Source organism: Cheilinus undulatus, linkage group 2 (assembly GCF_018320785.1).
Source record: "Cheilinus undulatus linkage group 2, ASM1832078v1, whole genome shotgun sequence".
Classification (NCBI taxonomy): Eukaryota; Metazoa; Chordata; class Actinopteri; order Labriformes; family Labridae; genus Cheilinus; species Cheilinus undulatus.
The window spans coordinates 28,147,667-28,169,042 of NC_054866.1; the positions used below are offsets into that span (position 1 = coordinate 28,147,667).

A 21,376-nucleotide genomic window follows, 5' to 3' on the forward strand; every position below is an offset into this window, starting at 1 on the left:
ACACGTGGCCTAGGTTCCAGTAACAGTAACCTCAACCCTGACATAAACCAAGCTCATTAAAACTGCCAACAAACCATGGCTGTTAGGTCATGTACAGCCAAATAATGCTGAAGCAGAGAAAATGGGATCAGCCTGGACTGTGTGTGGGGGTCTGTACTTGTGCGTGCAAGCGAGCACGCAGAGAGGGAAGTAGCAATCGAAGCCCTTTCTGTTCGGATCAAAGGAGGCTAAAGTGTCAAAGTGAAAGTTGAGAGATTGCCTTTTCACCACTGTGGCAACAAATCCTCTCCTCTGCTTGACAGACACTCTGCCACGAGCCAGAACGGATGCACTTACAGTAAGAGAAGTGGAAACTTAAGTGGTAATGTGCATGCATGTGTGTAGTGGTACAGTGAACAGTATTGACAGTATTCACACAGTGGCCATGTCCCTTTAACAGAATAGTTGTTCTGCCCTAAACATAGCTTATGCATCAAGGATGTCATATAAGCCAAACTTCTCTGGTAACTAAGTTCAAAAAAGATGCAATTTTCTGCATTTGGAAGCTTTGGAAACCAATGGCAGGAGAAGTTTTTTTTAATCATTATTCAGTATACAAATTTGAAGAAAATCTTTCTCTTCACATCAGTGCTAATTCTGGTAACAATTTTAAAGTTAGTCTTAGTCTTTGGATTACAGTGTTTATTAGTTCCAGTAATGTTTTAGTCATTTAAATCTATTTAGTTCTAGTCTAGTTTGAGTTCAGCAAAACTCAGAAACATTAAAGTTCAGCAGTTTGAGTTTTTAAAAAGTCCTTGCATTGCAGTCTTTACTTTTATTTACATCTTTAAACAAATTTAATCATCCAAATTGTGAAAACAGTATAAATGTAACCACAAAGAACTGAGATGTTCTCTTAATTTTTGAAAATAATTAAGACTTGGAGCAAAAAGTATGAAATGCATGACAAGAGAGGAAAATATCTCTCATGATTGATTATGGTCTGAGTCAGAAAAAAATATGTGTAGTCTGCTGGATTAGCTATGAGTTAGTTATGGTTTAAGTTATCATGTTAAGTCCATATTAAACCCTACACTGACACAAGTTTCAGGTTTTAACTTAAAGTTGCACTGTGATTGGCTTACTTCATCTGACCAATCAGTGAACAGCATTTTTGGAGACTGTTACCGTGCTGCCTTCAAACTAATTAGATTATCTCTCAACAGACTAACAGGTGACTGTTAAATGCAGTTAACTGATAAATGACAAAAGTGTATGCAAAATATGTCATAGCATTGTGTAAAGGTCATAGATGTGAAATAAAGACTTTGAGAGTAGTGAGAATATGATGGACATAGTATAAACATAAAGCAAATATATAGTATGAAAGGCACAAACTGGGACCAGAGCTAACAGTTAAACTTCGAGGGTCAATGGAGACAATTATAAAAATTATCATGAAAGGTTCAAATAAGCCTGTATGTGTCATTAGTTTGTATTGGTAGTCATAGATATGACAGAGATTATAAACAATGATACCTTTGTGCATATAAGTTGGCAGGTTACACCACCTGCCTTTCTCATTTCTTGGCTATCATGAGATGTCACCGAAGACATCTTCATAGAGTTTCTCTCTGTTCCTGGAGCCAAATATTTTATAATTTATCACCTTCCATGTCATTAAGCAAGTCATGAAGGGCATTTAAACAGAAGTCTTCTAAAGCATGTTGACAAGGGCTTTGAGTCATGTTGAGGGCAGGTTTGAATCACTGAATTAGCAATCTTTTTTTGTCTATTTAATAGTCTTTTTTTAATTTTGTAATTGTTTTTATGACTATACTTCCTTTTTTCAGGTTTGTATTTTATTTGAATGTGGGGATTCTCTCACAGCTGCATGTTTGTATGAAAGGGGATTAAAAATGAAGCTGAGTTGTTAAATTTAACTTAGTATTCTACAAATGTTTGATTAAATTTGAAATTATTTATTTCATACAGGTTACCTTCAGTATTATAATAATATTTTTTGTCTTTTGGATTTTGTGTGTCACTTGAACTACATGAAAATGGACTCCAAAATACCAGTTTGACTCAGTTAGTTTTAAGTTGAAATATTCATTTTTTTGTTAGCTACTAGTGCCATCCTTTAGTTTTGTTTAACATTTTTTAAGGTTTAAAAGATACATAATGACCTCTGCATGTTTGCTGTCTGGGTAATACATTGGAAGCAACATCTGAAAAACTCTGTTAGGGAGTTTCCTTAAACTTTGCACTACCGTTTAGACTCAAAGATGAACTGATTAGATTAGCATAGGTCAAAGGTCATGATAATTTTGAACATATCTCAGTAACACTTTGAGGTCCAGGTCAAAGGTCAACAGCAGTTCATTCTGTGCTTTTGAGTCTAATATCTCAAGGATGCCTTGAGAGGTTTTCATCACAATTTGTACACACATCCATCTGACTCATGGATGAACTAATTTGATTTTGCAGATCAAATTCAAGGTCGGCTGGCTTAATGTTCATCCCTTAATTTTCAGATATTTACCCCTCACCCACGTCACCCTTATCCTTTACCCACCACACTTTGACCGTTCAGCACTCGTTAGCCTTACACAGACATATAACCGCCAGGCGGTAGATCTGTTATAGAGCTGCTGATCACAATAGGCAAGTATGACAATCTGCCCAAGTAACAACAAAAACAGGTTTGCTTACCACAGTCATTCAGCCTTTCGATACCCACCCTAAGAGATCCCTTCTGATTGTGCATGAAATGACAAGGATGGAAAGAAACCCCATATGCTTCAATGTATTTCTAAAATTTGGATCATCTAAATGATAATGATGATGCATTCTGACAATTTTTTTTCTCTGTTAAGAAGCTCACTGCTTCAGATAAAACAATCACAAACTTAGAAATTATTGCCAGGTCTTGGCTACGTTTTTGGGGTTTGGCGTTTTATTGGCTGCTGACTCAACCAAGCATCAGCCTAAAGCAGTTCAAGCTTGTTGAATATAATATATTTTTTACCTCCGCCAAGGTGGTTATATGACCGGGTGGGTTTGTTCATTTGTTTGTTTGTTTGTTAGCATCATAACTCAAAAAGTTGTGGGCGGATTTTGATGAAATTTTCAGGAAATGTTAGAAATGGCATAAGGAAGAACTGATTAGATTTTGGGAGTGATCTGGATCACCATCTGGATCCAGGAATTTTTTAAATGATTCTGTACTATTGGGCGATAGGGCTAATGGCAGAGGTCTGCGCTCTCCGAGTGCTTTTCTAGTTAAACCATGTTGAGCTGATTGGACTGAAACAGAAAAACTGAATTGGCATGAGTGAAGCTCAAAGGTAACTGGGACCTTTAAATAGTGAGAAAGAACCAAAGCGAACAAACCTGTATCCATGCTGATGCTGCTGTGTGTTTATTGTTTTAAAACATTCCCTCAAAAGGTCCCTTTACCAGCAGTATTTCCTGTCTTTCCATTAGCAATAGTTTAGTTACAGCTCAAATTTGATGATGGCATTTATGCTGTAAGTCAGGGGTGTCAAACTCATACTGGGTCTGGGGCCAGATTTGCTCCAATGAGAGGTTCTGAGGGCCGGACTATTTAGGCCAGGACTGTCAAAGTCAATAGCTGATTCTGAATTTAGGCCTAACCTAAGAGCCTAGCAAGGTCAACATTTAACTATAAACTGTCTTCCTCATTTTCATCATTAGTAAAATATGAAAAAAAATATCACACTGATAATTATTCATTCTGAGGTGAAAAAATCAAAATGTTAAGTATAAAGGCTCAAAGTCTGACCTAAAAATCCAACTTATTAGTTCAAAAGGTCAAAACATGAAATTTAAAGGCACAATACTTTTTTAAAAAGGCAAATATTTGAGATAGAAAGTCAAAATTACAAGTTTAAAAGGTATGAATATGACTAAGAATTTTAAATTGTGAATCTTGAGGTCAAAATCTGATATGAAAAGGTCAAAAAATGAAAAAAGTCAAAATCATAAGTTAAAGTCAGAATTGAGATGCAAATGAAAATATGAAATGACAACATTGATTTCTTTTCCCACCTTCCTGATATTTTATCTAATTATTTGGACTCTTTCTTTACTTTTTCAGATTTTAATAATTTAACGAGGATATTTTAAATCATTAAGGTAAAATTTGCACGTTTATACTGGAGGAAATCTGACCTTGTACCGGTGGGTCAGTTATAGAAAGATCTTCTGATCATGCAGGCTGGATACCACTGTACCACAGGCCGGATTTGGCCCCCGGGCCTTGAGTTTAACACCCCTGCTTTAGGCCCGACAGAACTGAGTTTGGTTATTTAAAAAAAAAAAAAAAAAAAAACTCTAATTTTACAATCATCAGACTTTTTTAGACCAAATGTGACTCCTTTAAAGGATGCATTAATAAAATCTGTGGTTTTATGTAAAATAAAAATACTGTTTTAAGCATGAGAATAATGGCACCACTGTAAAACTTTAGTATTGAGAGATTGGAATACCCAAAATACAATTTGAATTTATTTACATAATTAGAGCTATTGTTATTCACTTCATATAAAACAGTTCATTTTCTGCTTGCTTTGCTGTTTTGCTTTTGTTGCTTTTTCGTAATTCCTACAAAAAAAAAGATTAATTTAATTTAATTTAATTTAAACTACATAAAACATGAGTGTCCCTCCCTGTAACAAAATTTATTCTAGTTATTGTCACAAATTCACTGTGGCCTATTTCTTTTTGTTTGTACATTTACTCACAATTTTTAGACAATTTCAACTAAATTGGTCTCCATAATATTTTAGAGAAAACAGAATTTAGAATTTCACTAATGAAATATCCTGTTTTTAAAAGTTATTTCAGATTTTTAAAAAAGTAATAAATGCCATTCCATTGAGGCAATTTTGCTGATCATATTTTTCTTTTACATTTGTAACTTTGACTATATTTTGTATATACTCAAAATAAAATTTTTTACACTGTAGATGAGGAATTTTCTAAAAGTAGTCTCTATTTTTTTCCCTTTGAATCTGTCCCTGTTTGTTCTCTTTTATAGTGTGTATGTAAACTGCAATTTTTTCCTATTTAATTTTTGCAAAAATTATGACTTATGAGGAACAACAAATGTCTTTTTTGTTAGCTTAATCCAACATAAAGGTTCTTCACATTATTAAGAAGTGAATTATATTGTTTTTAGTGACAATATTTGAAACTCTACCTGCATACTTTTCTGTGAACTCACACTCCCCTCCAAATGTCACATGTGCTGCCATTACTCCCAGCCCTGGCAACATATCACCACCCTGATTTGCAAACAGTGTGGAAAATTCCCACGAAAGAGAGCAGTTATTTTTACCGGCAAAGGCTAGGAATAACGCCAATGGGTATAAAACGTTAGAAGTTAGAGCCAACAAGATAGTGTAGTGATGTTTTATTTACACCACTAATCTTATCTGGATGATTTAACTTAGGAGAGCAGTTTGGTTTACGGGATAAGAGTTGATTTTAAAAGTATAAAGGATGGAAGTCTCTGTGTAGGAGGGATCCTCCTGTATATTGTGCAGATTTTTTAAGGTGTTTTTAGGGGATAAATTTTCCACACTATTTATCATTCTGATTTGAGTTTTTTTCAGGGATAAAAAAAAGTCTGTTTTCATAAATCTGAGCTGCTTTCCCTTAACTGATCAATGCACAACATGAGATCCACTGAAATGCATTTCAACAACTTAAGGGATCGAGTGTTTGCTGTTTAGGCACCTCAGCTGTGGAACGACCTTCTGGAGGATCCTGGCATATTACATCAGTATCTTCATATAAATCACTTTAAATTACTTAATTTAATCAAAAGACTTTTTTTATTGTTATTTTTTTTATCCATGGTGATTAAAGTATCTATCTGGTGTCTCCTTTACTCAGCCATTATTTCAGGTTGTTTTTTCTGTTATTATATTTCTTTTTGCTTAGCCTTACAATGTCATGTATTCACTTGGGGATTTTTTTACATTGTGTATTTACTTGGCTTTTTTAAGATGTAGTTGTGTATTTATTTTGGGATTCTTTTTTACAGTGTATATATACTCAGCTTTTTTATGACATAGTTGTGTATTTATTTTGGGATTCTTTTTTACATTGTATATGTACTTGGCTTTCTTACTGCATTGTTGTGTATTTATTTTGGGATTTTGTTTCCTCATTATGTATTTTCTAGCCCTGTTTTTTTTTTTTTTTACATTGTTGTGTATTTACCTGGTGTGATATGTTTTGGTTTTTTACATTGTTGTGTACTTACTTGGGGGATTTTTTTGATTGTGTATTTTGCATTTGTTATTTCGGCCTTCTTCTACAATTTTGTGTGTCATATTTTGCAGATTTTAGGATATATGATATTTTATTTAGAACTGTTCTTGATCAGTGCCATGTAATGTAAATTTTTACACTTTTTAAACCTGCTGAAGTCAAATAACTAATAACAAAAACAAAGTACCAACAGAAAAACTTCTACAATGAAAATAAGAGAAATTTTTATACAAAATATACCACCGATCTTCTGATTTGTAGATGTCTTACTGAACCAGAACTCTACTGAGTGTAAGAATACCAGTGCATTTATCATTAACACTGTTCAGATTTACATATTTGTAAAGTAGGGCCAATTAATTCATGTTCATGATTGTTAGAAACAAGTTTAGGCTAATTGTCAGGCAGAGTTTAACCAGTGGCATTGACATGTGAAAGTAGCCACTCCAAGTTCATAAGGATTAACCTACATTCATTGCCTGCAGCAGTGCCAAGTCTCTGCACAGTTCTGCTCTTGTAAAGTTGAAGTGAAACCTAAAGTATGAATCAGAGCAAACAAAAACATTAAAAGCTGTTGATTTAACTCACCAAGTGGTGCAAGGTTGCACCAATCAGCAACCACCCCCTCTCCTCTTTGTGGATTGGTCGTTTCTCTCTCAGGTCTGCAATCTCTGTCAACATCTGTGTCCGCTCTCCTCGTGGATCTGTGCACTTCACGCCTCCTTCGCCCTAACAGTGCAGCACTTAGATTAGATTGTCTAAATATGTATGAAAATGGCTGATGGGCTGGTTTCAGATTTTGGCAGCTCAGAATATCATCCTCATCCTGTGTGTGCGTGTTTGTGTGCATGTGTTTGGCAGTGGTCCAGTGCAGCCCAGAAACAAGATATACAGAAAGAAAAACCTGCTGCAACAGGTTCCAAAAGATCTACTGGTTCAGTCATTGGCAGCTGGCAGCGCTCTCGTTCTCCTTCTATCACTCTTTCCTTGCCTTACTCAATGGTTACCTGTATGAATGGGACATCAGATACAGTGTAGATCACAGCCAGTGGCAGTGAGCGGGCGCCATGCCCTTGTCTATGAGCTCGCCTATGGCAAAGGCTGTCTTGAATATGATTTAGTTCCACTTAGCAATGTGTGCACAAGTAAACACAGGCAGGATCATTTGCAATACTCATGCAAAGTCACAAGAACCAAAAGCACTGGCCACTCTTGTAAACAAAGCAGCCAATCCATAAATGTCACTTTAAGATACAAAGAAAAGGAGTAAATGTCAAAGCTAATGGACATACCTCTCAATTAGGCTGTTGTGGTCTGCAGGATGAGAGGTTCCTACACAGGGTTTTAAATGCTCCATGAAGCAAAGCTGGGGGGCTTTCTTGAGAAATTTTAACTTGAGCTCCTTTCTGAAACTTTTACAGCAGCAGTTTGAGTCTAAAAGAGCGAGGGAGGGAGAGAAGTAAAGGAGAAAGTAGAGAGGGAGAGGGAGTAGCAGGTATGTCAATACAGGTAGATTCCTATCCTATCCTCCCAGTGAACCAGGAAAACAGTAATACCCTTACCTCGTAGCTATAGCTTGTACAAACCCTGCATGTCCTTAGTGAGAGGGTGAGGCAGAATGACAGAGAGATGGAGGATTAATTACAGATTGAATAAACTCTTGTGTTACAGTGCAAGGCCTCTGCATAACAATCTAGCTGAAGGCTCTTTCTGCCAGAGATGGAGTTCTTAAGGAGGGTGTAATGTGGGAACAGATTCCCATTGTACTATGGGAGGAAAGTCTTCTAGCTCTTGCTCTCAGGCCTAATATTGTGTTAAGTAGAACAAAAATGCCACTGACTCTTAAAATTTGAAAACGCAAAGCTGTTTTTCTTAGTGGTCCCTGTCCTAAAGTGTAAGGCCTATTTCTTAGTGTTTTTAAAAAATGGCACATCAGCTCACACAAAGAAATAAATTATGGCAGGTTGACAGGTAACTGTCATCAAAAGATTTAATCATGCTGATGGCTCATGCCTATCTGTGCACGCACTTTGGATTCTGCTATTTTTAAATATGCACCTTCTCTTCAGAGTGGCATTTAGAGATGCATGTCCTAACTTACCTATCTTGCAATGATATGAGCGAAATGATGTCACAATAGCCCTCTAAATACTAGAAAACCCCTTGATAAACACGCCTTATAAGGCCTGCTTGGTTTAAAAAAAAAAAAACATTTTCTGCAGTCGCCTGATGAGCAAAAACTGGAATGGCTATCTTAGTTGGATGTGTTGAAACTTGCTAATTTTGTCTCAAAACCCTTGAAAAGAAGACAAGATCATTTATTTAAGTAATTAAGCTTTAGCTTGTCTCCATCTTCCTTTTCTGTTCTATGATGAAGAAAGACCTCTGCACTCTGATCCTGATTTGTTTAAAATCTTGGTATTATGTAAGCCCATGTTGACTGGACATGTGATTCTATGTATGAAACAATAATAAAATAAAAACTTCAAACTTCTAAAACATATCAAACAAATTAAAAATTTGAATAGATTCTTGAACTTGATTGAAAGGAGTAAGAAATACTTACTTACAGTGGCTCCTGATTTATGCCATTATTATTATATGTCAAAGGATGTTTTTGACTAGATGCTTTATTTTCTTAGGAACTACAGAACTAACATTTATATAAGTTAATGTAAAAGTTTACACTTATTTTATTCTATCTTCTAAATCTGACACAACTTTGACTCCTGATGACACTGTCCCAGCTACTTAGTGTAAAACATGTTTATCACTGCAAAGACCATTGTAGTTGGTTTATCTGATCAAATATAATCATAAATCAAAAAATAAGAGTAAAATAAAGTACATGTAAATCAAATCCCACCTTTCATGTCCCATGAAACTAATTTATGAGTCTCTTTTGAAAATTTAGTGAAAAATATTCAGAATCCCTGAGGCAGTGACATTTATTACCGACACCACGTTCTGGCTCAGCGTGAGGTTATTTAAATCAGCAACCACTATTTCTGTCCCAGGGATATTTCATAATAAAATGTGCAGCTGTTTTACTGTGTTAAATCTGAAGTAAAAATATGATCCTGTAAATTGCCCTCCTTTTAAACATCTTAGCACAAAGTGATATCAAGGCTGTCCATACTGCAATTACACAGGATTAAACATAATCTTGATATTAACCCAGTTAAATACGGACTCACTCAAAATAAAGAAAAGCAGAATTAAACACACAGCTTGTTAATTTTTTTCTAAAGATCACAAGGACACAAACAGGACTGACTGATGTTATGGCTTGAAAAACACTAAAGCTATCAAAAACATATGAAGTGTTATAAAGCTGCTCTCTTACCTCCAGTGTTTAACATCCATCACTTGTTCAATAACTTCTATCAAAATGAAAAGAAATGTTATCAAATAAAGACCCTCTTGCCCTTGTTGTCTTTTAGGTTTTACTGGAAGAATGCTCACCAGGCTGGACTAAATATTTTGGCTTTCTAACTGCATCCTTGTTTGACCTGTCTGTACTTTACTTTTACAATTTTCAAATCTCCTTTTGCTCTGAGCTTTCACATGTAGCAAATTTATACAAAATCCTGCCAATGCTTTCAGTTTCCTATAATTGATTTCCCGTACCTTCAATTTTGCCTTTCTCCCTCATTGACCCTTGAAGGGATTTGCCTTCTGTCCACTTGGATCTCTTTAAATCAATTGGGGACCCAGTGGTCCTAATCCTATGGATGGCAATGAGATTTGAATCCATCATTTATTTCAACAGTCTCAGTGGAAAAAGTGCAGTGAACCTGCAGGATCTGTATACCAAAGATTCATGTTCTATGATAACAAATTTTCTGCAACTTAAAGACACCATAATAGTATTTTTTTCAGAGTTGCATTTAGTAGTTGATACTCTAAGTTACCAACTAAATGAAGAAATTATTAATGTAAGGACTCCACACTCTAGCCAGCCCACTCTGAGAAATAATTACACATGTAACCGTCATTTTTGGACTATAGTGAGAAATAACCCTGCCTGACTTCATCCTATACAGCAGTGATTTTCAACCACTGCGCCGCAGCACACTACTGTACTGTGAGAGGCCGACAGGTGTGCCGTGAGAAACTTTACTTGATAGGTTCAAGAAATATATCTGAACAGGGTCCTGGTCAAAATTCAAACCAGATGAGATGCCAAGTGTGAGTGGAGGTCAAAAGAAGCCAGAAGCGGTGAGTTCGAGGTAGTACAGGTAGTAGTACCTTTCATTTAGATTTACTCTCATTTGACTGTACCAGCTCCACTATGCTTGGTGTGTGGGGAAAAGCTGTGCCATGGTCCCGAGCAAGCTTAAACGCCATCTCCAAATGAAACATCCATCACTTCAAAACAAGAACACAGACTATTTTGTTTGCCTGTGAAAACAAACTGAGAAACAGGCAACTTCAATGAGAAAAACCACAAAGGTGTCCAAGAGCTCTCAAAGCTAATCACTCAGTAGCTGAACTCATAATGTGTCATTTTGTAACATTTTTGGCTTGTGGTCTGCCTTGGAAGTTTTCTTAATCTAAAGATGTGCCATGCCTCAAAAAAGGTTGAAAACACCACAATACAGTATTCAGAAAGCATTCAAACCCCTTCATGTTTTTCAGTTTTGTTATGTTACAGCCTAATGCTAATGCTAATGCCTTTGAAAAAAACTCGAACTGTGATTGGATGAACATTTTGTCTGTCACATCTTTACAGGCCAATCAGAGCAACAAAACACGTGACATAGCTGCTACCAAGCTGCACCCCTACCAAAGGAGTCAACTCCATACAGAACTGCGTAATGCCAACCATGGCGACTATAGACATGTCAGTACACAACTTTTGTTGTTTTTGAAAAGAAAACAACTCAAATGCTGTTGTTTGTTCTTCTTTTAACGAAGAAATGCTGTCAAGTTCTGATAAAACTGGCGCTTTAGCAGCATCCACGCTAATCTCTTCCGCCATAATGGCACCTGCCTCTTGTTGCTGCTTGCACACGTCACAACTTCACCGTGCCCGAAAGTACTGCCCCGATGCTGATTGGTCCTGTCACTTCCTAACCGGGCCTAAACGATTCAGACGGGAGCTTTGCAAGATGCCAGTGAGAAACATGGAAACGGGCGTATCCATCTGCTTTGCAAGGATAGCCTGATGCTACAGTCATAAAAAAAAAAACCTCATTAATCTACACATAACAAAGTGAAAACAGGATTTTAGAATTTATTCACATCTATGAAAAACAAAAAAACTGAAACTTGGATAAACACTTGTTACATTTTTTAAATGTGGAAAAATTTATCATCAGTATTTTGACACAGGATTAAGATTTGATTGTGTGGTTGACTGTTCATCGGACTATTCATCCTAATGAAGTAATAACAGTCCAGTGAAAACAACAAAGATACTCCAGTGTTTTCTATCCTGCATGTCCAGTTCTTTCTGAAGAAACTCCCAATGTGAGGAAGGATGGAGTAAAAGCTGCTTATTTGATACTCAAGGACAGCTCTTCAGGCATGCTAGGCTGTTTTGGCAGGAGTTTTCAGGGGAGCTGTACATACAAAAGTCATTTGTCTGCCCAGTCCTCCAGTGCTAGAATCCTGATAAATTATCTGATATTGTTCATCTCCTACAGTTTTTTTCTTCATCTCCTCTTTATAGAGTTGATACTCAAGGGGTATGGCTAATATTTGCCCAACTTGGAAAGGTGTCTAACTGGAACATGGCCACCCCCCATGTGTTAATGGCAATGTTGATGGTGATGACTCCAATAATGTTCAACATGAATCCAGCTTTTGCCTGGAGAGGAAAAAAATCAGAAAATAATTTTATATTTTGACATTTTGGTCCTTATCAAAGGCAATACAATGTGCAGTCAACATCCAATCAGAGCAGGTTTTAAGGCAATCTAATAATATTAAGTCGGTTTTTTAAAGAGGCATGTATACATTACATGTGCAGTCTCTTTGAGCTTAGTTATAAATTGGACTATTAATACTCAGGATATTTTGTTTATGCAAACAGAAAATTAGGATTAGATATAAGGATTACGATAATCTTCTTATCTCAGAAATGGATGTGAGCTTCTATCCAAAACTACAAGCATATATTAAGACATGTACATGTCCTATTCTGTGAGGTCTTACCATGTCCATGACTTTGAGGTTGCCATAAGAGAAGGCGATAGCATTGGGAGGAGTGGCTACAGGCAGCATGAAAGCCAAGTTAGATGCAAAGGTGCAGGGAAGCATGACATAGAGAGGGTGTATCTTTATGGCTATTGCCTGGAAAAAAAAAATCTACAATTACACACAAGCTGAATAAGCATATTACTCGGAATCATGTTTCATAGTTGCTCTATTCAAACAGTGCTGATAGTAATTAAAAATTCAGTAATAAGTCATGAAAACATGTAGGAATTATCTTGTGCTTTGTCTCACCATTGAGGCCAGTATGGGCAGGAAGAGTGTTGTTGTGGCTGTGTTGCTGGAACATTCAGTGAACATGGCTACCAGCAAGCACAGCAGGATGGAGATGGCAAAAGGCGGGATGCTCTGCAGGGGTATGAGACTTTCTCCAAGCCATGTAGAAAGTCCAGATTTCTTAATGCAGAATAAAGATAAAATATTATTGTTGGGTAATTCAAACCATGGGCTTAAAAACAACCTTTATTACCTCACTTCCTTGGGCCAAAGCAAAACCCCCTCCCAGGAGCAAAACGATGTTCCATGGCATCTTTTCATGGACAATGTCCCAATTTAGCAGGGGTGGGGGGGCATTGGCTGATGTCTCTATTAGATGGGACAAAAATGAGTCAACAGCTCCCATCTTTACAACTGATGGACAGATATTGTTGCATATACTGTAGCATACACTATCTTTTATTGTCTATGATGCTTTGAACGGAATGAACCCTGTAAAGATAAAAGAAATGTGATAAACTGCCCACCCATTCAAATCCTGATTTTAAAGTGAGCTTGTTACTTGACTTTGAAGAATTTCTTTTACAATTTTCAAGAAGCAAAACAGACTTTGGCACTTCAAGGGCTGCAGAGGGATACCTTTCAAATAAGGTGTGAATTAATCACCATGTCACTTTTCTGTGTTCAAAACAGACTGCTCTTCCACTCTTGTGGGAGCAGAGATGACCCTGTTGTTTGAGAACAGATGAAGGACACACTTAACTTAGGTTACCAAGGAGGGGGAAAAAACACGGGTGCTCAAGTAATTTGTCTAAGTAACAGAACAGCTAGAACTGTTTGCAGGACTGACCTTGGTGCTATCAGGCTACAACTCAGGAAGCAGTTGTGACAACACCTCTATGAAGCCCTGATTCAGCAAGATGAGTTCTCACAGCTAGAGAAGGCTATTGCCTGTATCTTTATTGGTTACAGGACAAACCTGTGAAGGATAGATGTTGCTATTAAACTTTACTGCTATGTTTATGGGACAGGTTTTGCTGAAACCAAAATAAAGCATGGTGCAACAGGTTAAGAAGACTTCTGAACAGGCTGTGCAGACATTCAAAGATAGAACCTAAGAGACTTCAAAAGAAAGTCTGTAAGACAGCATATTAACTTAAGATAGTTAAAGCAACAGCCATGTAGGAGTGAACCAAATATACTTAGAGCCCCCCCCCTGCTGACTAGCTGTAGAATAGCTTTTAAGCTCCACCTCTTCCATGTTAAAGACGGGATGTGGATGAAGTTATAAAGTTAAATGCACACAAAACCATTACCCACGCCGATGAAATTGGCAGGGGGTTATGTAAAGGGTTCTGTATCTTTGTTTGTTTGTTTGTTTGTTTGTGTACAAGAAAACTCAAGAATGGAAAGTCCGATCTTCACCAAATTTTCAGGGAATATTGGGATAGTGACAGGGAAGAATTGATTAGATTTTGGTGATGATCCGCGCACCCATTCGGTTTTTCTCGCACTTCGAATTTTGAACACCACAGTAATCAATGGGAGCGTGAGTTCCTCGGTGGCGCTGCTTAGGCGTGGGTCTGCCGCCTCAGACGGCCATTCTAGTTTATTTCTAAACCCAGATTCTGTTGTGATACTTAGGGGCCTTGCACATATGGCATGATAGCTCATAGGCCCTTACTTCATGGACCCCACCCCCTGCATCCCGGCCTGCTTTTACATTTAGCAACCTCATTCCATTCCATGTATCAACAAGATTCTAATGATTTCCAGCGGGCAAGTAAAAGAGCTTTGACAACTGCTAAACCATTAAAAGAAGTTTTGTCATTATAATGGGCTGTAACTCTATGTCCCAAATCAGACACCGTTCCATTTACATCTCCAGCTATCCATGCCAGGGTCAACATGAACTACACCCAAGACCACCTCTTCAAGCAAAACTAAGCACAGTACCTTTGCATTCACACTGACCAAACAGGTCCGGTCTAGCTGCAGATGATTCATCTTTGACAGCCACTCTCACAGACCATTCATCTGAGACGTCTATTATCTCAGAACAGAAGTACACGCTAAAACTTAAGCAATAAAATCGAATTAAACTTCCATTTAGGGTTAGGATAAGGATTGAGGTAACAGTCAAACACCTGACCTGAAAAACCCAACTACAAAACATCTGATGAAGTAAACAGTCTGCTTACAGGAAAAAAACTGGTCCATTATGAAAACATTCTTACGCAGCAAGCATAGCTTGCATAGCTCCATTAGCTGTATAAGCTGCATAGATAACAGAGCTATATAGCTAAAGCTAAGCCCACAATCATTAAGTAAGCTATGCATCTAAGATATCTACATAGCTAGGTTAGCTATAGCTACATTTGCTGATGATCATGTTGCCAGAGCTAACTTAGCTATGGATAAGGAAGCAACATAGCTAACAGAGCTACATAGCAAAAGCAGCTAAAGCTAAGCTCCCAGAGCAGCTTTGTAAGATACATAAATATGTTATCTGCATAGCTATGTTACCTAAAGCTATGTTAGCTTTAGCTACATTAGTTGAAGCTATGTTTACTTTAGCTATGTTTCCTAAAGCGCACATTGCTAGCACTAACTTAGCAACACTAGCTTATGAGGTAACATTTAATATGTAGTTAGTATAGCTTTGTTAGCTTTGGCTAAAGCTAACAAAGCTAAAGAGAGCCACCGTTTATGTAACTTCTTCAAAGATCGGTCAACGCATAATTTAATCCCAGATTAGACCTCTGTCCTTTTTTTGTTTCATTTCTAAAATGTTGCTCAGTCTGTAATGTTTGCAATGTGGTTATATCATGAATGTATTATCATTGTATTATTATTATCATTTTTCTGAAGCGTTGTTTTAATCAGTTACTTGATGCAATGGATAAATTGGGCTTTATGCAACATTCTCAACCAGATGCACAGATTACAGAGGAAAAAGGGGGGACAAAGCATAAAGGTGAACAATGAACGCAGTGAACTCTCTATAAACGTGAGAGTCTGCTTTCCACACCAACCCAAGAATCTGAAACTTAATAAGGAAGTTAAATGTGTTCAGCAATCAGCAAAAGAGGTGTGGTGTCAGTTCCACTAGCCAGTAGCCTTCTGCATTTCTGTTCTCTTCTCTGTCCTGGCTTCAAATTGTATCACTAGCACAATATGTCCCACCCCTCTCCAGGGGTATTTTGGCTTCACTTCTGTGCAACATAAAGAGATATAAATGCATTGTCCATGAAAATATACAATCAGTGGTTGAAACTATTATTGTGTAGATTCCTCTGAAAAGATTTTTTTCCCACACTTCTAGAAAAAATATCAAACAATGACAGCATTGATTTATAGAGCTACACAAACATATTTAAAAGATCAGTTTTGTTCATCTTCCAATTGTCCACCAATATTTCATTTTAGTAACAAGTTTATTATAGGATATGAGAAACAATGCACCTGTAAACACAAAAATACAAGTCACATGCCAACCTACCATCCGCTGACCCCCCCAAGCATCTGGGAAGTTTAGACGGTATACAGAAGAAGAGTGAAGACATTAATATGGCCACAGTGCCATCTGTAACGTACCTGATAAAGAAACACATTTTGGGTATTAATTTTGAGATAACACTTGAGAGGACGTTAGGAAACACTTTTTAACTAAACCCAAGACAGAGGATGACAGGGTTAAATCACTGACTCAAACATCTGACTCTAGTCCATTTAAAGAGTATAACATCTACAAACTGCCAGAACCAAGCACTGTGGATACCGTTGACCTTTCCCTGTTGACTTGTTTGTTCTATTTAGACTTTAACAGCCATCAAAATTCATACTCACGTTTTCTCTTTGTTGAAAAGCACAGTGGCCCAGCCTGGCATGAACCCAGGCTCCCTGGTGAACCACAGAAGAACCAGCAGTGTGAAGATAATCAGCACACAGACCTCGGCAAAGCTCATGCCGCCCAAATGTCTGAAGTCGTTTTTGATCACCTGGTATGCCTCCTTGTCACTGTCTTTCTTTGCGCAACAACCAAAAGACTTTTTCAAGCTGAAATAACAGAATGTGTATTTAAATTATCAGATTTTAGCAGTAATAGTAATAAAATGTCATAACAGAATAACAGCAATCAATGAAACATACTTGAAGCCAAAAAACATGAACTGCAGCCACAGCCAGGACAGCGCCAGCATTAGCACCATGTTTGGGAAGGAGAAGGCAAAGAAATTTGCAAAGTTGATTAGGCCTCCATTGTCTGGGAAGAGCCTGTTGAAGGCAACATTTAATCAGAAAAAGTTAAAACACCAGCATCTAACTATGTATCTTGGTTGATAATTGAATCCAGACCTGAGTAAAATGTGTGTTTATTTAAATGTTTGGAGGCTTTACTCATTTATTTGGCCTTGCAGGATAACATTGGGAGTCGTTCCAGTGAGGGTGGCTGTCCCACCGATGCTGGCAGCGTAACAAACACTCAAGCTCATGCCTTTCCTCCAGTTCTCATACTTTTGCTTTGTCTTCAATCTGCGCTGCTCAGCCACTGAACTCCTGTCACAGACCTCTAGAAGGACAAAGATCAGACCTTCAGCACTAGAAACACAGTAATTTCTGAATAACTGTTTGTCCATTATTCTTAGCAGTTTTGTTTGTTGGCGTTGGATCTACTGGTATATCATGTCTTTGAAAAACATACTTGATGTGTCATCAGTTTCTTTTACGTCTCTGCTCTCATCATCTCTGTCCGTATCTGTAAAAATAGATTAGATACTACTAAAGAGTAGAAATGAAAGAAAGATTCAACATGTTTTATAAATTAAAACATAACACCTCCACATACCCATGTCAGAGCTGCTGTCCTTTGCTTTGAATTCCTTCTCACTGCTCTCTTTCATGTCCCCCATCTCAAACGCCAGATTTTCCTGGCCATCCTTTGAAGCAGCCATGCCACAATCCCTCTCTTCAGCATTGGCCTCTGTATCACTGAGCTGTCGTAGCACAGCACTGGTAATGGGAAGCATCATGGCTGTAGAGGCTGAGTTACTGATCCACATGGACAAAAAGGCTGTAGTGCTCATAATACCGATCAACAGGCTGCAGATGATGTACAACAATGAGGAAGAAGAGATGGAAGGGACACATGTTATGATTAGCGCACCATTTGTGAACAGCTGACCCCATACACCACATTTCAGTTGCAATATGGGTAGATCAAAGTATGTAGAAAATACGGTTGCTCACAGAGACGGCTTCACCCCCACTATAAGCAGAACGTGAAGGGCAATCCTCGTGTGCAAGTTCCACTTCTCTACAGCCATCGCAACCAACAGCCCACCGATAAACAGCATGTTGGAGTCTTTCAGGTACTGCACAGCAACCTTTAAGAAGAGTTAAGAAAAATAAGGAAAAAGGCAATATCCAGAAAAGCTCACAAGGCAGCACAGATTGACTCCTTGCTTGTTGCAAAGAGGGAAAAGTAATACCTCTGATGCTTGCATGATGCCCAGCATGGGGTAGAGAACAACAGGCAGCAGGGCAGTCACAGCCAGAGGGAGACACTCTGTACACCAGTACAATGCCATAACAATGATCACAAAGCCACATTTTGCCTCCTGTAATGACAGATGAGGTTGTTGCTTTACTTGCTAATAAATGACTAAGCACATATAGTACAGTGATAGTGTGTAGCAAATGGCATTAAATCCATTGATACCCTGGACAAAAGTTTTGAAATAATGCTTGCTTGAGAAAAAATAATCACGCTCATCATAGACTGTAAGGTATGGAGTCCCTGAAGTTCAAAAGAGTAGAAAAAAAATTGTATTTTGTTGTAACAAAATGATATAGCTATTCTACACACAAGACAATTACAGATCACGTGTGCAAGTTAATATCCTTTTAAGACCATGCATGTGCATAGGAGGTAGCCTAATTGCATTTAGGGTTTCCTTCCTTCTGCATTGTCATAATTTCTGCTATTTTTTAGACAATTGTCCACAATGTCCATTAAAGTTCAAGTAATGTGCTTGAAATGTTGGGGGAATTTGCATTGAAATTTTTTAGTATTTACAAGGAAATTTGGGGATATGTTTGTACATTTGGAAAGTTTCTCTGGAGGTTTATGGAGAATTTTGCTTTATAATATTTTGAGCATTGACATTGGGATTTGGGAAATTTGTTTATTTGTGGATGTCCTTTAAATTTATTTATGGAAATCTCAAGGGAATTTGTTTGGATATTTGGAATTTTTCTGTCATTTTTTAATGGAATTTTAAGGAATGTATTTGTAAATTTTAGGAAATTTGATAAGAAATTTTGTGGAGACTTTTCTTTAAAATTTGGAGAATTTGCCCGAAGTTTTTCTGGTATCTAAATGGAATTTTGGTAATTTTTTTCATCTGAGTCTTTAGGCTTTATGAAAAAACTTCACTAAAAAACTCTTGGACATTAGAAGAACTTTGGGAACTTTGCGTTTAATGGTATACTTTGAAAATATGCTCTTTCACTGAAAGTTTAGTTAATTTCTTTGAAATTACACCATTTCTAACTGAAGCACCACAAGAACTGACAGGCCTATACACAGGAAAAACATATGCCATGAAACGGTTCTAGCGCTGTATTTTCTGCAGAAACAGGACTTCGAGAGTTTTGGGCACATCCCTTTTTAGCGAAAAATTAATTCCTTTTCGAATACAAGCCTGAAGCTTAAATTTATCAAGTCCCTCTAATCCCAGATGATAACTTTTGTATATGAGATAACTGTCTTTATATATCTAACTTGTGTGTAGATAACCTTTTTCTGCACAATAATCACATAATGAGCACAGGATAGCATCTGTATTTTTTCAAAAAGGTTTTTATGTTTTGTACACTAGATAACTTGTTGTTCAAGCAATTTAAGCCAAAGATAACAACCTGTGTAAATTTCACTGTTAGGAACTTCAAGGGCTTTTCTTGGAAACAAGTCGGGGGGGGGGTCAAAGGAGAAAAGCCTAAGAACCACTACCATAGACAAATCACCATCTAATTATCAAAGGTTTATCTCTGTTAAAACAAACATCAGCTGGGAAGATAGTTGGGCCGCTGAACATCATTCCTTTTATTGAATTTATCATAAGATTAAGATTATCATAAGATTACGCATCACAAAGGGTCATTGTCAGGTATCTTATCCTGCTTCTAACAAGACAAAGTAAAGAAGTGCAGCTGCACATCTATGGTCCTTTGTGATTATCACTGAAAACACCACTTAAAAAGCTGTTTGGTTTGTTGGTTTTACTGTCCAGTTTTATTACAATAAGGTCAAGGTTATGTCCGGACCTTTGCAATGTTTTTCCTAATAATTGCATTCCTTTGGTTTAGAGCTTATAAACTATAAACATGTATTGTTGCATCTCTGTCTTTATTTATGCTATTTGTTGTATTATATCAGCATGTTTTAAACCCACTTAAATATTGCAAAATCACACATGAAATGCTGAATTGGACATCTGCAATGAAAACTTGTGTTAGATTTCTTCAAAAAGCTCTATACGGTAAACTAACTCTTTGTAGACGCTGTCCTCATGGGGCGTCAGGCTGTTCCAGTTCAAGTCTCCTGAGCACAACTGAGCGTCGTTTTACATAAAGGTATTTCAGACAGAAAAGCTCTGCTGTTCTTCATTCAGAGTTTCCGGCATATAAACTGAGTTTCTGACATGTTTTTTACTAATATGGTCTTAAATGGTTCTTTGTTTGCTATCTATGGTGTGTCACTCATGTATCACACTGTAGCTTGGGTAGTTTTTATCAATTTAAAGCAAAAGCCAAAGGTCAAAATCAGACATCAGAAATAACCTATGAATTCCCATGATCAGATGATTGATTTGACCCCTTAACCCTGACGGTGCAGGTGACATTGGGACACTGAATTTCATCTTGAAATGTTTTATCATTTTAATCATTGATCATTGTTCCCCATCTTAAAGAGCAATTAAAGGAATTCAAGCAGCAACTTAAAGTCTTTGTATCTGACTCTACAGTGAAACTCTAAAGTGAAATTAAAAAAAAAATCAAAGTGTCTGAGAGGAAATTCCTGTCTGTTTCAGTTTTGATTTATCACTCATGATAAATACTTTTAATACACTTTTTTGGCAATGCAATTGATTGCTTCATCTGATGCCTACCCTGTGGCAGCGGTTGCATATGTCCTTGAAAAGAAAAATAACTTCATCTTTGTCGATTTTCTTACCGGGGTTTGGATCACCAGCGGCAGAGGCAGTAGTAAAAGAGGAGTCAGGATTATCATAAGGTAATTCCTATATTTCCATAGAACTTTTGGAAATCCAGCCATGATCCACAAAGAGTCGGAGCGAGAGAATATCAAAGAGACCGTAACAGACAAAGTCAAAGAGTTTATGGCGGAATAAACAGTATGTCAACCTTAGAAATAAATTAAATATTAACTCAGGATCGAGGGGCCGGTATGGACAGGGTGTGTCTGCAATCTGACAGGGGGATATAAAACGTGAGATACCATAAGCTACAGCCTTCAAGGGAAGGAACTGATGTTATCTTAATTACAAGATTTCTCTTGTGCTAAATTTGTCTCAGGTGCAAAAAAAAAAAAAAAAAAAAAAAAAAGGGTAAATGTGCTCTATTGTGACAC

The 21,376-nt window shown here is 37.2% G+C and overlaps 1 protein-coding gene across 1 annotated transcript; it reads right to left on the reverse strand.

Moving 5' to 3' along the window:
* Positions 1-11,624: 11,624 nt before the first annotated feature.
* On the reverse strand, positions 11,625-21,072 carry LOC121523807 (solute carrier family 13 member 2-like). Its single transcript, XM_041808863.1, has 13 exons — positions 20,960-21,072; positions 18,213-18,341; positions 17,971-18,107; positions 17,570-17,823; positions 17,426-17,479; positions 17,122-17,293; positions 16,876-16,998; positions 16,573-16,782; positions 16,226-16,320; positions 12,977-13,092; positions 12,742-12,903; positions 12,448-12,585; positions 11,625-12,100 (listed from the first exon to the last, which is right to left on the reverse strand). The coding sequence occupies exons 1-13, from the start codon at positions 21,059-21,061 to the stop codon at positions 11,972-11,974; spliced, it is 1,821 nt and encodes a 606-aa protein (XP_041664797.1). The 5' UTR covers positions 21,062-21,072; the 3' UTR covers positions 11,625-11,971.
* Between the last annotated feature and the right edge of the window lie 304 nt (positions 21,073-21,376).

What these genes read in the sequence shown, in the direction of transcription:
- LOC121523807 (XM_041808863.1), bottom strand. Translation starts at nt 21,061, where the DNA reads ATGGCTGGATTTCCAAAAGTTCTATGGAAATATAGGAATTACCTTATG. An exon ending in CTGCAAGGCCAAATAAATGA is followed by an intron (nt 16,999 to 17,121) that starts GTAAAGCCTCCA and finishes TGCCTTCAACAG; the next exon opens with GCTCTTCCCAGACAATGGAG. An exon ending in TGCCCATACTGGCCTCAATG is followed by an intron (nt 12,586 to 12,741) that starts GTGAGACAAAGC and finishes TTTTTTTTCCAG; the next exon opens with GCAATAGCCATAAAGATACA.